Genomic DNA, 14,199 nt, shown 5'->3' with positions numbered 1-14,199 from the left:
TTTTCTTACATCTGCATCGTTCATTGCTTTCTAAGTGTGCCAGTTGAGACGTTAGCTGTTGTTTTTTTCCTTTTCCTTTTAAGTTCTTTTAGCTTAGATGTTGGATAATATCTATCTGATATTCTCCTCGGCAGCTGCTCCTGTCAGATCAGTCACTCCGCTTTCTTCTCCACCTTGCTTAGAAGCATTTAGTCGTCCATTATATGCATATATGCTCACCGTTCACTGCTCAGTTTTCTCTTCTTTGAGGCATTCATTTCTTTTGTAGCCGAAGTGATATCGACTGCACGGAGTAATGGTGATATTTGTTATTGTTATAGCTGTTGGCCTAATGACAACTACATCTATTTGAACCTCGTACCAGGCAGGCATCATTTCACATCAACAGATTAAGCAGCAAAATGATATCACTTACAGACGTATAGGTCAAATGAAAGTGTTTGAGTGGCCGGATCTTTCCAATAGCTGTGATCCTGATTTGCTCAAGCCTGCTCAGTTGATGAATGTGTGGCACAGTGGTGTAAAGGTCGCAGTGAGGCTGGAAGGTTGTAATCACAGACTGTGTGGCAAAGATGGACACTATGCTGCCGTTTGCTGGTGTCAGGAGTCCATATTTTGAAGACTTGTCGTTAGGGTTAGGATTACCTGTCACCATCTTCATTTTCAAGAACCAGAAGGAACCACATTTGGATGATAGGGTGTCTTATTGAGTGTTAGTGTGTGCAGCACAGTTATTTATGGCCATATTTTGTCATATAATTTCACCATCAACACCACAAACACGTTTTTCTTAACAGGTTGTAAACATGCTTTTTAATAGGCCATTTGTACATGTGAGTACAGTATATGGGGAGTGACTCACTTTTGGTGCCAGCCTCAAATGGCCACTCCAGGAAGTGCAGCTTCCACACTGGCGTCATGCTTTCAGCCCTGGAAAACATGCTCTGGAGCTTGATGCCAGACATTTCTCTTCCTGTATTACTGCTCAACAAAAGGCCCACATGTGCATCCAGTAGAAAAATCCTTAACTGTGGAAAACGCTGGGATGCAATTGATTCGCCTGTTTTTTTGTGCTGCTCATCTTCGATGATTCAGAATGACACAGACCTGTAACAAAGTATCTTGCGGTAAAGACTGGTTTCGAATTGAAAATATTTTTTTTCTTTTTTTGAATTGCAGCATCATTTGCCTTTCTCATTTAAATTAGAAATAAGTAGGAGATGAAAAAGAAGTGCAGGGGAAGATGAGTTTCCCACTGACAGTCTGCCACGGAGTGGCCTGTGCAGTCTCCCTCAGTCTCACTGCCTCCTGGGAGTTGAGGAAAACATTCTGCTGATGACATGAATCTTGGATGAGTGTGCATCTGTGTGTGAGTGTGAGATAGTGTTGCATGCATACAGAGAAGTACAGTATTCTGGGAGAACCTGTTCATTTAAATCTGTGAGTATGATAGCGTGCGTGCGCCAGTGGCGCCAAAATTCCACACACACATTTCCATGAATATCTTGTGTGTGGCTCTGTTGACATGCTGAACCGTCCTCTCCCCAGACCACCCCCATTCTCTCTTTCTCTGCTTCATCAATCACTTAAGCTTTCCCACTGCTCATGGCAGAGCTGGACCAATTAAACCCTCTAATTGAGCCAATTAGCAATTAAACACTCAGATGCACCACAAAATTCTGGCGGTCCCCGCAGGCATACTCGTGTCTGCCAGGAGCTTGGCCAGGAATTCTGACATACATGTGTCACGAGGTGCAAGTTTTGGGCAAAAAGGAGTCCAGTTGTCCCCCTTCCTGGGCTCATCACGTCCCTGAGAATCTCTCCTCCTTGTGTCACTTTGACTCGAGGCCTCTTGAAGGGCCTCTGCTGACCACAGAGAAGCTTTTCATTAACAGGACCTGTTTCCTCTCCATCTTTATTCTCACCTTTCATCTCCAGTTTGGCTCTCTCGTCATCCCTGCTCCTTTTTCTTTTTTTCCCTTCCCCTCCGACACTCGTCTCTTCGCCCGTCTCTTTTATGTACGTTGGAGGATGAAAGTTTAACAGCAGTTATTTTTGATTGTTGGGTGTGTGGGTGAAGGGCTCGTCCCAGACTCTCCGTGGTTTAATTAGAGCGCGCGTCGTGCTGCCCGCTTCTCAGCGAGCAGATACACACCCCGACGCACACACGGGGGGGCGTGGGCAGAACAACAAAGTCCACTCGGAGACGAACAAAGGCAGGCGGCAATATATTTAGTGTGCACGCGCGGGAACAAACAAAAACAAGGAGAGATTAGAGGCGCTACAGGCCCGCTCGCAATTACTGCTCTCTCTTTTTTAACTTTTTTTTTCACCATGCATTTCCCCAAAAGCCCGAATATATCCTCTCCAAGAGCTTGTTGTACATAAGAAACGATTAATACATGAATGAGCCTCCTTATTTGTGTTATCTGCTCATCAGCCTATAGACTCTAATTATCTGCCGTCTTGCCTCAAGCCTCTTAAATCCCATACTTTTACATTTTAAATGGCTTTATTGGCAGTGTGAGAGAAAGGGGGAGTGGGGGGGGGGGGAGAAAACAAAAACAGAGGTGGGTACAGGCGATGCAATAATATCCTTAATGATGCCTTTAAAGGGGACAATTACGGTAGGGCGATAAAGCAAAGGGGAGAGTGTGAAAAAAAATGCGATAAGAGTGAAAAAGAGTGCGCTAACACTGAGGAGATATCTCACTGTACTCCCAGCGTTACTTACTGCCGGGCCTTGTGTGTCCCGCACCGTTACATAACACCACGCAACAACGTAACGGCAGCCTAATCTCCTCCTCGCCTCATGCATTTCCTGACTCTGGATCTGTTAGATGAGGATTTGCACATTTCCGCTGTAGATTACATGAATGGCTGTGCACAATGTGGGCTTTCATTCATGTGTGGCTCAGTTAATGCTACGAGTGTGTCTCTGTGTTCTGCGTATAGCCAGAGAGCGCCCCGGCTGGGCTGTTCTAAGCTGCTTACAGGCGCACATTATTGACATTTGACCTTACTGGGCAGTGAAAGGCTCGCCCTAATCTCCAGCTTCTACTCGTCCACCAACGCTGTCTACTGTACTGTCTGTAGTGTTGCCTCCACGAGAACCTCTGAAGCCTCGAGGAATTTAATAGAAATATTGAGGCATCGCTGGCAGCGTTGTTCGGTGGAAACTCGGCAGAGATGCGTGCGTGCTAGCTGCCAGGTTGAGCTCGGGCCGCCAGGAGGGATCGTGCCCTCATGCAGGTCGCACTGGGACAGCAGGATTTTCATACATGGTAAATGGTAAATGGCCTGTATTTGTATAGCGCTTTTCTAGTCCATAGGACCCCAAAGCGCTTTACACAACCTGTCATCCACCCATTCACACACACATTCACACACTGGTGATGGCAAGCTACAATGTAGCCACAGCCACCCTGGGGCGCACTGACAGAGGCGAGGCTGCCGGACACTGGCGCCACCGGGCCCTCTGACCACCACCAGTAGGCAACGGGTGAAGTGTCTTGCCCAAGGACACAACGACCAAGACTGTCCAAGCCGGGGCTCGAACCGGCAACCTTCCGATTACAAGGCGAACTCCCAACTCTTGAGCCACGATCGCTCCATACATAATGAATAGAGAGACATGTAGAAATGTGCACTCAGCAAGGAGCATATATGGGATTATGTTGCAAACGCCAGAGGAAGTAAAAACATGATGTCAGAAATTGCATTTGTGTCATTGTGTTTGTTTTTGTTCTTCCGTCCATGTTGGAGAGAAACATTTTCAGCCTTGTGATGTAACGACGTGAAGTGAAACACGTTGATCGTCACATGAAATGCTCCCAAAATGAACCCTTGTTAGTTTGATCTCCACAACACTGGCTCTGGATTTAGAAAATCTTTCATTTCAGGAAAAAAAAAAGAAAAAAGGTCCCTTGGCAACAGCTGAAGGTGAAAAAATGTTGAACTGACAACATTTAATGGAATATATTTCTGTTTCAGATAAGCTTAATCTCTTTTATCTTTTCTTCCTCCCTCCCCCCGCCCCCGCTCTCTCTCTCTTTATCACCGTCCCTTAAATCTCTTCCCTCCTCCCCCCTGCTTCTCTGTCTCATTCTGCAGAATTCATCATCAATCCAATTATCTGGATAATTGAGGACGAATAGGTATGGAACGCAACAGAGCCATGGCTTGGGAAGTGTTTCGGATCACCGTTGCTCAGAATCACCACTGACCTGGCACCCACTCCAAGGTCCAAACCCCTTTATCCGGCACCCAGAGCCCAAAGGACCCTTCTCTCCCAAGCAGCTGCCTTGTCCTCCACTTCACCTTCATTCAGCGCCCTTAGTCTTGGTCGAGTTTCTAAAAAAGCTCCTTTTTAGTCATTAAGGGTTTTTTACCTTCCAGATTGTTGGATATAATCCACTTTTGCTCATAAAGAGAGACGTTTTCCCAAACTGACTAAAAGCAGGTGGCTGAACGGTATGAACTCAGTCATGAAGCCCCTTCCATTCTTTATAAATAGACAGAGTCGGCGGAGTTTGTCGTCAAGGACAAGCCACCTCAGCCTTATGACAGACTGGTGCCTCATGAGCGTCCTAGGCCTCATTCTGCTCTTCAGTCTAGCCTCGAGCCAGAAGATGGATCCTTCTAAACACCCTATCGTGACCACTAACTATGGGAAGCTCAGAGGCATCAAGAAGGACTTGAACAATGAGATTCTTGGCCCTGTGGAGCAGTACCTGGGTGTGCCCTACGCCACGGCGCCTATCGGCGATCGCCGTTTTCAGCCACCTGAGGCCCCGGGATCCTGGCAGGAGATCCGCAACGCCACCCTCTTTGCCCCTGTGTGCCCTCAAAATGTTCACGGTGTACTGCCGGAGATAATGCTACCCGTGTGGTTCACAGACAACCTGGACGTGGCGGCCGGTTACATCCAGAACCAGAGCGAGGACTGCCTCTACCTCAATGTCTACGTGCCCACGGAGGATGGTGAGTGGGGACAGGGTGAAATGAAGGGTTGGTGGATGTGGGACTTTGATAGGTAACATTTAGCATAGGGAATAGGTGGACTTTTCACTAAGCTCCAAACCCTTTAGTTACTATTACCGTACCGTTCTTGTTGAGCTTTCCATGGTCACACAGCAGGCACACAGTTACTGCTGTACATGTGTTTTTTAAGTCTGCAACATCAGGTTCTTGGTAGAAAAAGCCGACTCATCTTTTTGTCTGGCTGCCAAATAGAAGATTATATGTGAAGTTTGTTGTTTGATTGAGGATAACTGACAGATTGTTTTAGTGTTTGCAACCATCACCTTTTAGCTTGTAGCTTTAGTAAAGTCAGTAAAGCTCCAGGCACAAACAGCCGCTCCATGTAGAAGACAGTCTTTTCCGTTGTTAAATATATTTTTATATTTATATGTTTTCTTAAATATATTTTAGAAACTACTTTTTGGTTTTTTTGGTTGTGTGTTTTTTCCATCTGACTGATAGATCCAGGATTGCTTGCTAGGCAACAGTACCCTCACCTATTCAGTCTTTAAGTGATGACGTATGAATCCTGCTTCCGGGCCCAAACTACTCTGCGTTTCATCAGGCTGCTGTGTTTTTAACATGTTTTACCGCTTTATATCTTGTTGTATTTAATCTCAACAAGCCCCTAAAAACACTCACTGTCGGCTTCTCTCGGTTTTTATTACCACTATTAATTTCAAAGTTCAGTTTTTAAAACCTTATGATGTAAGTACAGCTCAGCCCATGCAGCAGTATATTAATGACTAACCTCGTATTGTGGATTATCTCCGTTGTTCTCCTGACTAAAGTTTGGTCCGTTTACAGCATCCTGCCATGCGATTGCATTTGTCCCTGACCATCGGGAACCCTCACGTTAACTTTTATCAAGTGGAAAAAAGTTAGCGTTCATCCTCCAGCTTCACTGTGTTTATATTATGCTAACATAGCTGTGTCGCTAGCAATCACATAGGACATCATTATATAGCAGCTAGCCAAACTTCAGTAACCCTGCAAACGTCACTGTTGTTTAGTTTTCTGTCTTGACTTATGTTGGAAGTGACAGCAGAGCTGTACGTTTTAATTAGTTTCAAAAATCTCTCAGTCAGAACATGCTATATTATGTTTAGGCGGAAACTAGCGAGCTAACCCTCTGCTAACTTCTAACTCTGTTAAATTTAATAAATTCTGTTTTCATGGATGCCTGGATGTCAAACGAAATTGTTACACCTGGTAGAGCAGCAATGCTGATCATTTTATTAAGAATTTAGACAGTTTTTAACTCTCAGTGATGCCGCAGTGTTCATTTGACTTATGGACCTGCAGCGGAGTTTGGGCCCAGACACGGCTAATGACGTCAGACTTAAAGACCAGATAGTTCAAAAGTTCAGCTGCTTGCTGATAATCAGCCCATGCGTCCTCCATTTTACATTAATCTGTCGTCCTGTTGACTTCAGCCTCATGTTCTTGGACTTCAGCCGGCTACAGCAGCCTTGATCTTTGTGATCTTGTGCGAGCTGGAGAGCCACTCAGACCAGAACCTCAAGTAGGCAGAGAACTGGTTCATGAGCTGCTGCACTGAGACGGTGGAGTTGACATTTGACCTCAGGACGAGAGACTAAGCAGAGGACTGGCTGAGCATTGCTTGAGAGTCACAAAGAAGGCCCAATTATAGGTGAAGAGGAGCACCTTCATCTGCCAATAATCTGTGCCCCCCCACACCACCATAGATATACAGTTAAAGCAAAAAATATCTCTTCCAGTATTGTTAGCTTGCCCTGGTGTTAAGTTCAGACTCGTGTTTCAGTCTAACCTAACTTCTGACTTGCTTTGAATACACATTTGAAGAAGCAAATGATGATGAAGTGATGATTTATCTGTTTAGAGGAGGGGCTTAGTGAACAGTCACTCTTTACAGGGATAGTCTGAGTGGTTGTATAAAGGCTATTAGTTAAGCTAATATTTCATACCAACCTTGCACATAATGTAGATGACGACTGTTAGTTTTAGGATTATGCTTGCGTCTGGGTTGGACTTATATAAAAGAAACAATATAAAACTCCACGGAGAATCAAAAATCATTTCAACTACCACTTTGCTGTTTTTATGGTACCTCCAATTCTGTGTGTTATAAAACAAAAAGGCCAGGACTGGAGCAGCTTTATGAGAAAAGGGATTAGGTGACTTTTGACTTTACTTTTTTTTTTCCAGTCAAGAACTTTCTTCTCTCAACTCAGATCAAACTGTGGACATTTTTGTCAGTCTAGGGACTATTTGGTGTACGAGCAATAAGGGGGAAAGATTTCCATCTCATCGGCAGGTGTGACATGAAAAGTGGAGACTCCCGTCACCTCCCTTCCTCTCCTTGCCGAGGATATTGTGCTTCACATTTTTGTCTTTCATTTCTATATCTCGAGTAAAAGCTGCACAGCTTCCCAACACCTTTTTATAGTGACAAAGTGGTAAGCATTTTGGGTTTTGCTTGGAAAAGAAAATAAGACCTGAAAGCTAACTGGACGCTTTCCAAAGAGGAATGAAGTGTTGCTAAAGATCTGTATTGAGGCTAAAAAAAGAATACTCCATGATGTAGCTTGACAGTGTCTGTGTGTGTCTTTCTCACCAACACTTTTAAGTCTCCCTCTTTGCCCGTCCATCAGAACTTCTTTCAATTTCTTTTTTTTTACCCACCTCGCAGTTCAAAAACATTCCTTCCGCCTCTCCACTGCAGCACCGCAGCCTCAGCCCTCGACACCCCATCATTGCCACTTACGGCTCCGCGGGCAAATTTAGAGCATTATACATCAGGTTTCACTTTTTTTTTCCCTGAGATGTGCGATGTGGAAATGGAAATGTCATAACTCTGAAACATATAAACACTCGCTCACATTCTCCCGTGCAGCGCGCCTTCTGCAAATGTCACACAGGTGCTGAACATCTCCCCACAGTGACCTTCATTCATCAATGTGAAAAATCAGCAGAGCGCCCGGCGGCGTCGGTGTACCACACGGTCACTGTTTGTAAGGTGCGTCCAGGTTAGAAAGACATTATCCCAGCAAATACCCACCTGGTGCACGTGCCATAATTTATCCCAAGTGTGGAAAAAAAGAACTGCAGATCCATATGAGCTCGCTTCACCCCCTCCCCCGCCCGTCCTCCATCATCACTGCTGTTATATTTACTGTGGTCGAGTCAGGCATGACATTGCTAGCCTCAGCAATCTCTAGCAGCCCCGGGGTTGCCGTTGTCTTTGCTCCTCTGCCTTTTCTCCCTCTTTGGTTTCCAAATCATTTGTTACACATGCAATGGAGGAGATGGAAGGAAACGAGGAAAGGAGGATAAAAAACAAGGAGAGGAGACTAGGGCTAGAGATTTTTTTAGCTTATATGCATTTTCTCTTGCCACACCACGTCTGTCACTGTCTTTCTTCTTACTTTTAAAACATGAATTCTCCGTCTCCTGAGAGTTTTGTACTTGTATCCTTTCACAGGGCAACCCTTAAGACAGAATCCTTAAAAAAACTCTGGTTTTAAGTGGATTAAGTTGGCAGAATTACGTCTTAATGCTGCCGTCGGTGCAAGTAGGAGAAAGTGGGACACTGACATGAATGTGTGTTTGTTCATAGATAAACAAATATGCTAACATTTGGTGCGTACTCGTGGCTCTTTAATTAATATTTAAGTGCTTAGTAAGTTGCAAAGCTAGCCATGTGTTGTCATTTCTTTCATTCATCCCATGGCACTCCTGAATAAACATGCTGCTGAATGTGTCAGTCTTTTAGAAAAAAACAAAATCAAGAAATGAAACAAATTGAAAGAAAGAATGAAAAATGACACTTTTTAATATTTGATTAAAGACAGCTTCATCTAATTTAGTAATTTCATATCACATTCTTTGACTATATGAATAGTTTTGAGCAGAAAATGCTAATCACTGAATGGGTTTTCATGTTTTCTAAACACATTAAATAACTTATTGTGTATATATTGCTACAGAAAAGACGCATTGCAGCACCTTTTGGATTTAAATATAGAGACTACATTTCTATCCAACACATGGTGGCCTCAGGGAGGCACGGCAACGACCCAAAACATACAGCCAGAACGATAAAGAACAAGAAGGCAAGGCACTCTCTGGAGGTATTTACTGTTAAGGAAATATTGTATTATTTAGTTTGTATATATTTGTTTGGTTTATTTGTTCATTTAAAAGAACATTAAGTTGGCGGTGCAGTAAAGTCAGTCAGATAAGGGAAGTATGACGGATATTTGCTTTGATTACACAGACATTATGTAGGAGTGGGTTAATGGGTAATAGGTATTGATGTGTAAATAGCTTGAGCTTATTATAGAACACTGTACTACAGTATATTTCCAAGTAGGCCATTCGTTCTCATACTTTGTTTAAAGATGTGACACATTTTGGGTTCAGCTTAAAAGAAAGGCAGATGTAAAATGTAAAATTGAGGTCAGAGGTCAAATGTAACCTGCCATTGGATGCAGACTATAATATAAGATTTCCTGATCCTGATAGACCTGTATCAAAGAAAGTATAATTTGAAGCAAAGTTAACAATTCATGAGTTTATTTGCATTTGAAGATGAGGTCAAAGGTCAGATGTGTTTAGAATGTCTTAATGTCACTTCCTGGATACCTGTATGTTGAAAGTACAAACAATGGCAGTAAGAATCTTCATTTCAAACGGCTCTGTATAGCATTATTATCATCTTGACCTTTTAGGCTAACCTGTTGACCTTGAAGGAGAGGGCAGAGGTCAAATGTGACATGATATCTTAAATCTTAAACCACACTTGTAATAGACCTAGTTTCAAAGTTATACGGCTTTCTGTCAATTTTTGTCCAATAAATCATAAAGTTGACCTTGAAGACCTTGAACTGGAAGCCAGGTTTTGATGGATGATTAACATGACCGCACTCTGCACCCCTACCAAGTTTTCTCAGAATTCCTTCAAGTTATCATGTTTACAGGCAGAATGATGGCATGCATGCAGATACTACAAAATAATAACCTCCTTAGTGGAAGTAATTATTTTTAGCAACAAGAAAAACAAAAATGCACGGAGTCCATCAAACCATCATGGAGTCAGTTAGAGAAATTAAATGAAGAACCAGAAGAGAGCCGAATCCTTAAAAACGGGATGAGTTTTCCAAGTTGTTTGGAACAAGCTACCTGCAAAGTACCTTTAAAGAAGAATTCAAAACATTCTCAACTGCTTTAAGTGGTTTTTAAACAAAGAGCCGTCCAACATTCATAAGAATTAAGATCTGCTATGGTTTCCATTTATTAGTACCTCTGAAGGAATAAAATGACCACTAGGTTATAATAAAGGCTTTGCAGTGCAGAAGTAGTCCAGTGAGGGTTTATGGACCCAGTCTTGGTTTTTGCGTCTGGCAGGTAGTTTCCTCATCAACTGCTGGGAGGCAGGAGCTCCACTGGTACTCCTGCAGATGATATCCCATAAATCATAGCAAGAGGTTTTCATCTCACTCCTGCAGAGTCACGCTGGATCGATGGATGAGGCGAGGGGAGGACCGGCAGCCGATGCCGCCTCAGGCTCACAGACAGATCACATGCTTCTCTCAGCAGTCGGCTGCTGTTAACACAGAGCAAGCCTTCATGGTGAATAAGTTGGAGTAGCTGGACTCAGCAGCCCACAAATGGAAACTCGTTATAAATGTTTACCGGCATACACAATCCATTATGGCTATGCTTTGTGGAGTTAGACACAGGGAATAAAGAAACCATCGCTTTGAAGTCAGCAGCAGGAAGTTTTTTAAAGAAAGTTTGTCTCATCATTGTACCCACAACACCTACAAAAGCCTAAATTGACAACTGAAGCTGGAGTCACTTGCTGCATTTGTTTCCGTTTCAGCTTTTTAGCACTTTGATCTTTTTGAAGAAAAATGTATATTTTGCCTTGAGCTGCAGCTTGTTTCAGCCCCAGATGTGACTGTTTCAGTAGCATGTAGCTGCTCAGGACCAGGCATCTTAAAACCTTTTAGCATCTCCACTCAGAAAAGGAATGGGTGGTTGTTACATTTACAAAAGTCTAAAAAAATTGTAATTTTAACAAAATAGTTTCATGTTTCTATGGTCAACATATTTAAATCATGTAGGATCTGTATGAAGCAATTCAACAACTTAATTTGTTCTTGTTGAGATGACATGATACGATCTAGTAAGAGTGGTTAGTTGTCTGGGCTCAGGAAATTCCCAAGATCACACGAGATTTGAAACTGCAGGAAAATCACTGGAGTTATAAGAGACACACACCACACGTGTGCTGTTGCTGTTTATTGTGGTTTAACCTGTCGAGGACAAAATGTAAAGAAAATTCAAGCTGTGTAATCATAGCTGTCCTACTTTTGTTAAGTAAGTGGATTGACAGCTTGGAGGCGTGGTGGTTAGCACTACTGCCTCACAGCAAGAAGGGTTCAAATCCATAATCTGACTAGTTGGCAGTGGGTTCTCCCAGGGTGTTATGGTTTCCTCCCACAGTTAAAAGTCATGCACTTATTGGGGTTAGGTTAACTGGTGATTATAAATTACCCATGAGTTGGTTGTCTCTGCGTTTAGCCCTGGAGACCTGTCCAGGGAGTACCCTGTCTCTTACCCTATCACATCTGGGATAGGCCCCAGCCCCCGTGCCACCCTGGTAAAGATAAAAGGATGGGTGGACTGGAGGTTTTGTAAATCCATTAAGATTTTAGGTTTCTTTGACTTTGTTGAGAAAATTGTGAAGGATTAAAATATTCCATGAGCTCTGCTTACTTTATCTAAACATGTTTCAGTCACCTTATCAACACAAAATGCACAGGCTTATTGAATGTGAATGTGTGAATGTCGAGTTAACTCAGTTGTTTAAGTTGCTGCCAAAGCAAAAACTATTGAATTAAGTAAATCCAACATGTTCTTTTTTCCAGTGTCCACATCAGTGGCATCTGATCTAAGGTTAGCAGTAGGGCTTGTGTTAGGATGCAATGAATATGTGAGACTTTGTCTTCTAGTTTCTGAAAGTTGGCCATTTAACAAATAGTTAAAAACAAAACACACCCTAGACGAGCTTCTGGTGGAGGTTTATGATCTAGGACAGTGATGCCAAACTTTTTTATGTTGGTGTGAAATTATGAATTAAAAATGAATCGCCATGGGGGAGGTGTTCATTAGAAGGAAGTCCAAAATGTACGCCTTCTTCAATCCTGGCCCGTGGGATTTATGTTTGACACCCTTGGGGTATTTTTTCTAGCACAGTTTTTGCCCTGAAATAACAAATGCAACACCTCACATGTGCTCACACTATTACATATTACCCCCATCTACGTGACAGTTCCTCACCAGCTTAGAGGTGTTGCTTTCAGCTCACCTTTATTCAGAGAGTCTGCAGTATGAATTAGCGCTCCTCACAAGCTCGGTCAGTTTCACAAAAGCTGCAATCAAGAAGGTGAGCGCTGAAAGGGAGCACTGTGGAAACAGTTAAAGACTCACATGAATTAGTTATGAAATTCTTACATCCTACATTCATGTATTGCTATCAGTGATAAATAACTGTATGGATAAGCATGAGACAAACTCCACTGCTCCCACAAGAACACTACTGGTGGTAGGCTGGGGTTAAATCCCAATAAGCTGTTACAAAAGTGCCTTTAAAGCTGTTCAATTAGTCCCTTCCAAGTGGGTATACGTCAGTTTTGCCAGAGAACCCTTTGGGATTTGAACCGCTAACCTCAGCGTTGTCAGTGCTGTGCCTTTTTGGCAGAGATGCACGGTGCATGCTGGGGGCCTTATAAATTATTACATCCGATGCTTCATTTATCTCCATGCATCAAGCTCAAACTCCCACATCTCCCCATTCTGCAGTATTTCAATTTTCTGAGGAGATTCATCAAGAAGGGTTCAATACTAATACAATAATGCACACGGTGGCCGAGCGCCCCTCTGCAGCATCGTCAAAAGGCTAGAGATGCATAAATAAGAGATAAAAACAAACAGATAAATAATGGGAAAAAGTGAGAGAAGTGCCAGCGTGCAGCGGTAGATGTAGGATAGATATTGCTTCTGATGCCAGAAAAACCTTGATTATTCTGCTCCATCTCTTTCTTTATGTCACCTCTCCCCCCTCCTTACCCTGGTTGATACCCTCTAAAGAACAAAAATGGGAGAGAAAAGGGGATTATAGGAGGGGAAATAGATCACTATATTTCTGCAGGCAGAATACACTTCCCCTAGAATGAAAAATTGCTGTTACATACAGTATGGGCGCCTGTAACCCTCTGCAGATGAAATATCCACTGTCTTTCTCGCTCACACACACTTGACAAAAGTTTTCTTTGATATGAGGGTGCGCTTGCCAGAACCGAAAGACAAACCAGAGGCTTAAATAAAAAGACAAGGACACAATGAGAGCAGAGTTAGATTTTAAGCCAGGCATCTTGAGGTGGTTGTTGTATTGTCAAAGATGGAGGTTAGAACAGAAGGCCTCATCCAGCCTGTGGTCCAGCCCTTACAAACCAAATCTGACATCTTTGCTTTTTTCTTTTTTGCCTCCTCTCATGTTTCACCTTCCCGTTCTCCCGCTCAGTCTGCTCCCCTCTGCTCTGTTCTCTGTCCTGAGGCACGGTGGTGCAGACAACGAATGGTCTGCTCGGTCAAAGGCTGTATCTTACACTTAGGTGGCGAGGGCAAAAGAATCAGCCTGGGTCAGTCGCTGCCTTTCAAGTGTTCCCATCATCCATGTAGGATCGCAAAACACACAGGACCACACGGCTGGTTGTTGAAAAATCTGAAGACTAGTTCCTCAAGTTCCAAATCTGGTCTCACAATTGGATTAAAAAGTTATATTTGTGAAGTCATTCTTGTGTATGTGTTGTGTTGCCTGCCTGTATGTGTATTGACAGTCAGGAGGTGGATATAGGGTGCAGAGTTGTAGGGTGATAATGCTGCGAATGCAGATGCTAAAAAGTAGGCATATAAGTCAGGAACGTTTGTATTTCTAACTGTTGAGTTAAAGTACAGAAGCGGGGCTTAAAGAGATTGGCAGGAGTAAACCGTAATGTGTGACATGTATCTGACTTGACGTTAAGCCAGAATAATCAGATTACATTTACCCTTAGGAAGTGATAAAAACTCTTAGATGAGCGGCAAAAACATTTTCTATACTAAAAGATGAACTCTAGATTCCTT

General features: G+C 43.0%; 1 protein-coding gene across 4 annotated transcripts in view; it reads left to right on the top strand.

The window, feature by feature from the left end:
- The window catches only part of LOC147336086 (neuroligin-2-like), a 244,893-nt gene that overhangs the window by 83,792 nt on the left and 146,902 nt on the right, over positions 1-14,199 (top strand). For all 4 annotated transcript variants that reach the window (XM_086285150.1, XM_086285148.1, XM_086285141.1 and 1 more), the window contains one exon: positions 4,114-4,983. In XM_086285150.1, the coding sequence (XP_086141276.1) occupies positions 4,476-4,983 (508 nt within the window). In that variant the 5' untranslated portion in view covers positions 4,114-4,475. The remainder of the gene's footprint in view (positions 1-4,113; positions 4,984-14,199) is intronic.

Source organism: Aulonocara sp. 'chitande type north' Nkhata Bay, linkage group LG3 (assembly GCF_057382095.1).
Source record: "Aulonocara sp. 'chitande type north' Nkhata Bay isolate Kocher_YH1m ecotype deep benthic linkage group LG3, A_spYH_male_GT1.1, whole genome shotgun sequence".
NCBI lineage: Eukaryota > Metazoa > Chordata > Actinopteri > Cichliformes > Cichlidae > Aulonocara > Aulonocara sp. 'chitande type north' Nkhata Bay.
This window is presented reverse-complemented; position numbering and strand designations above follow the sequence as displayed.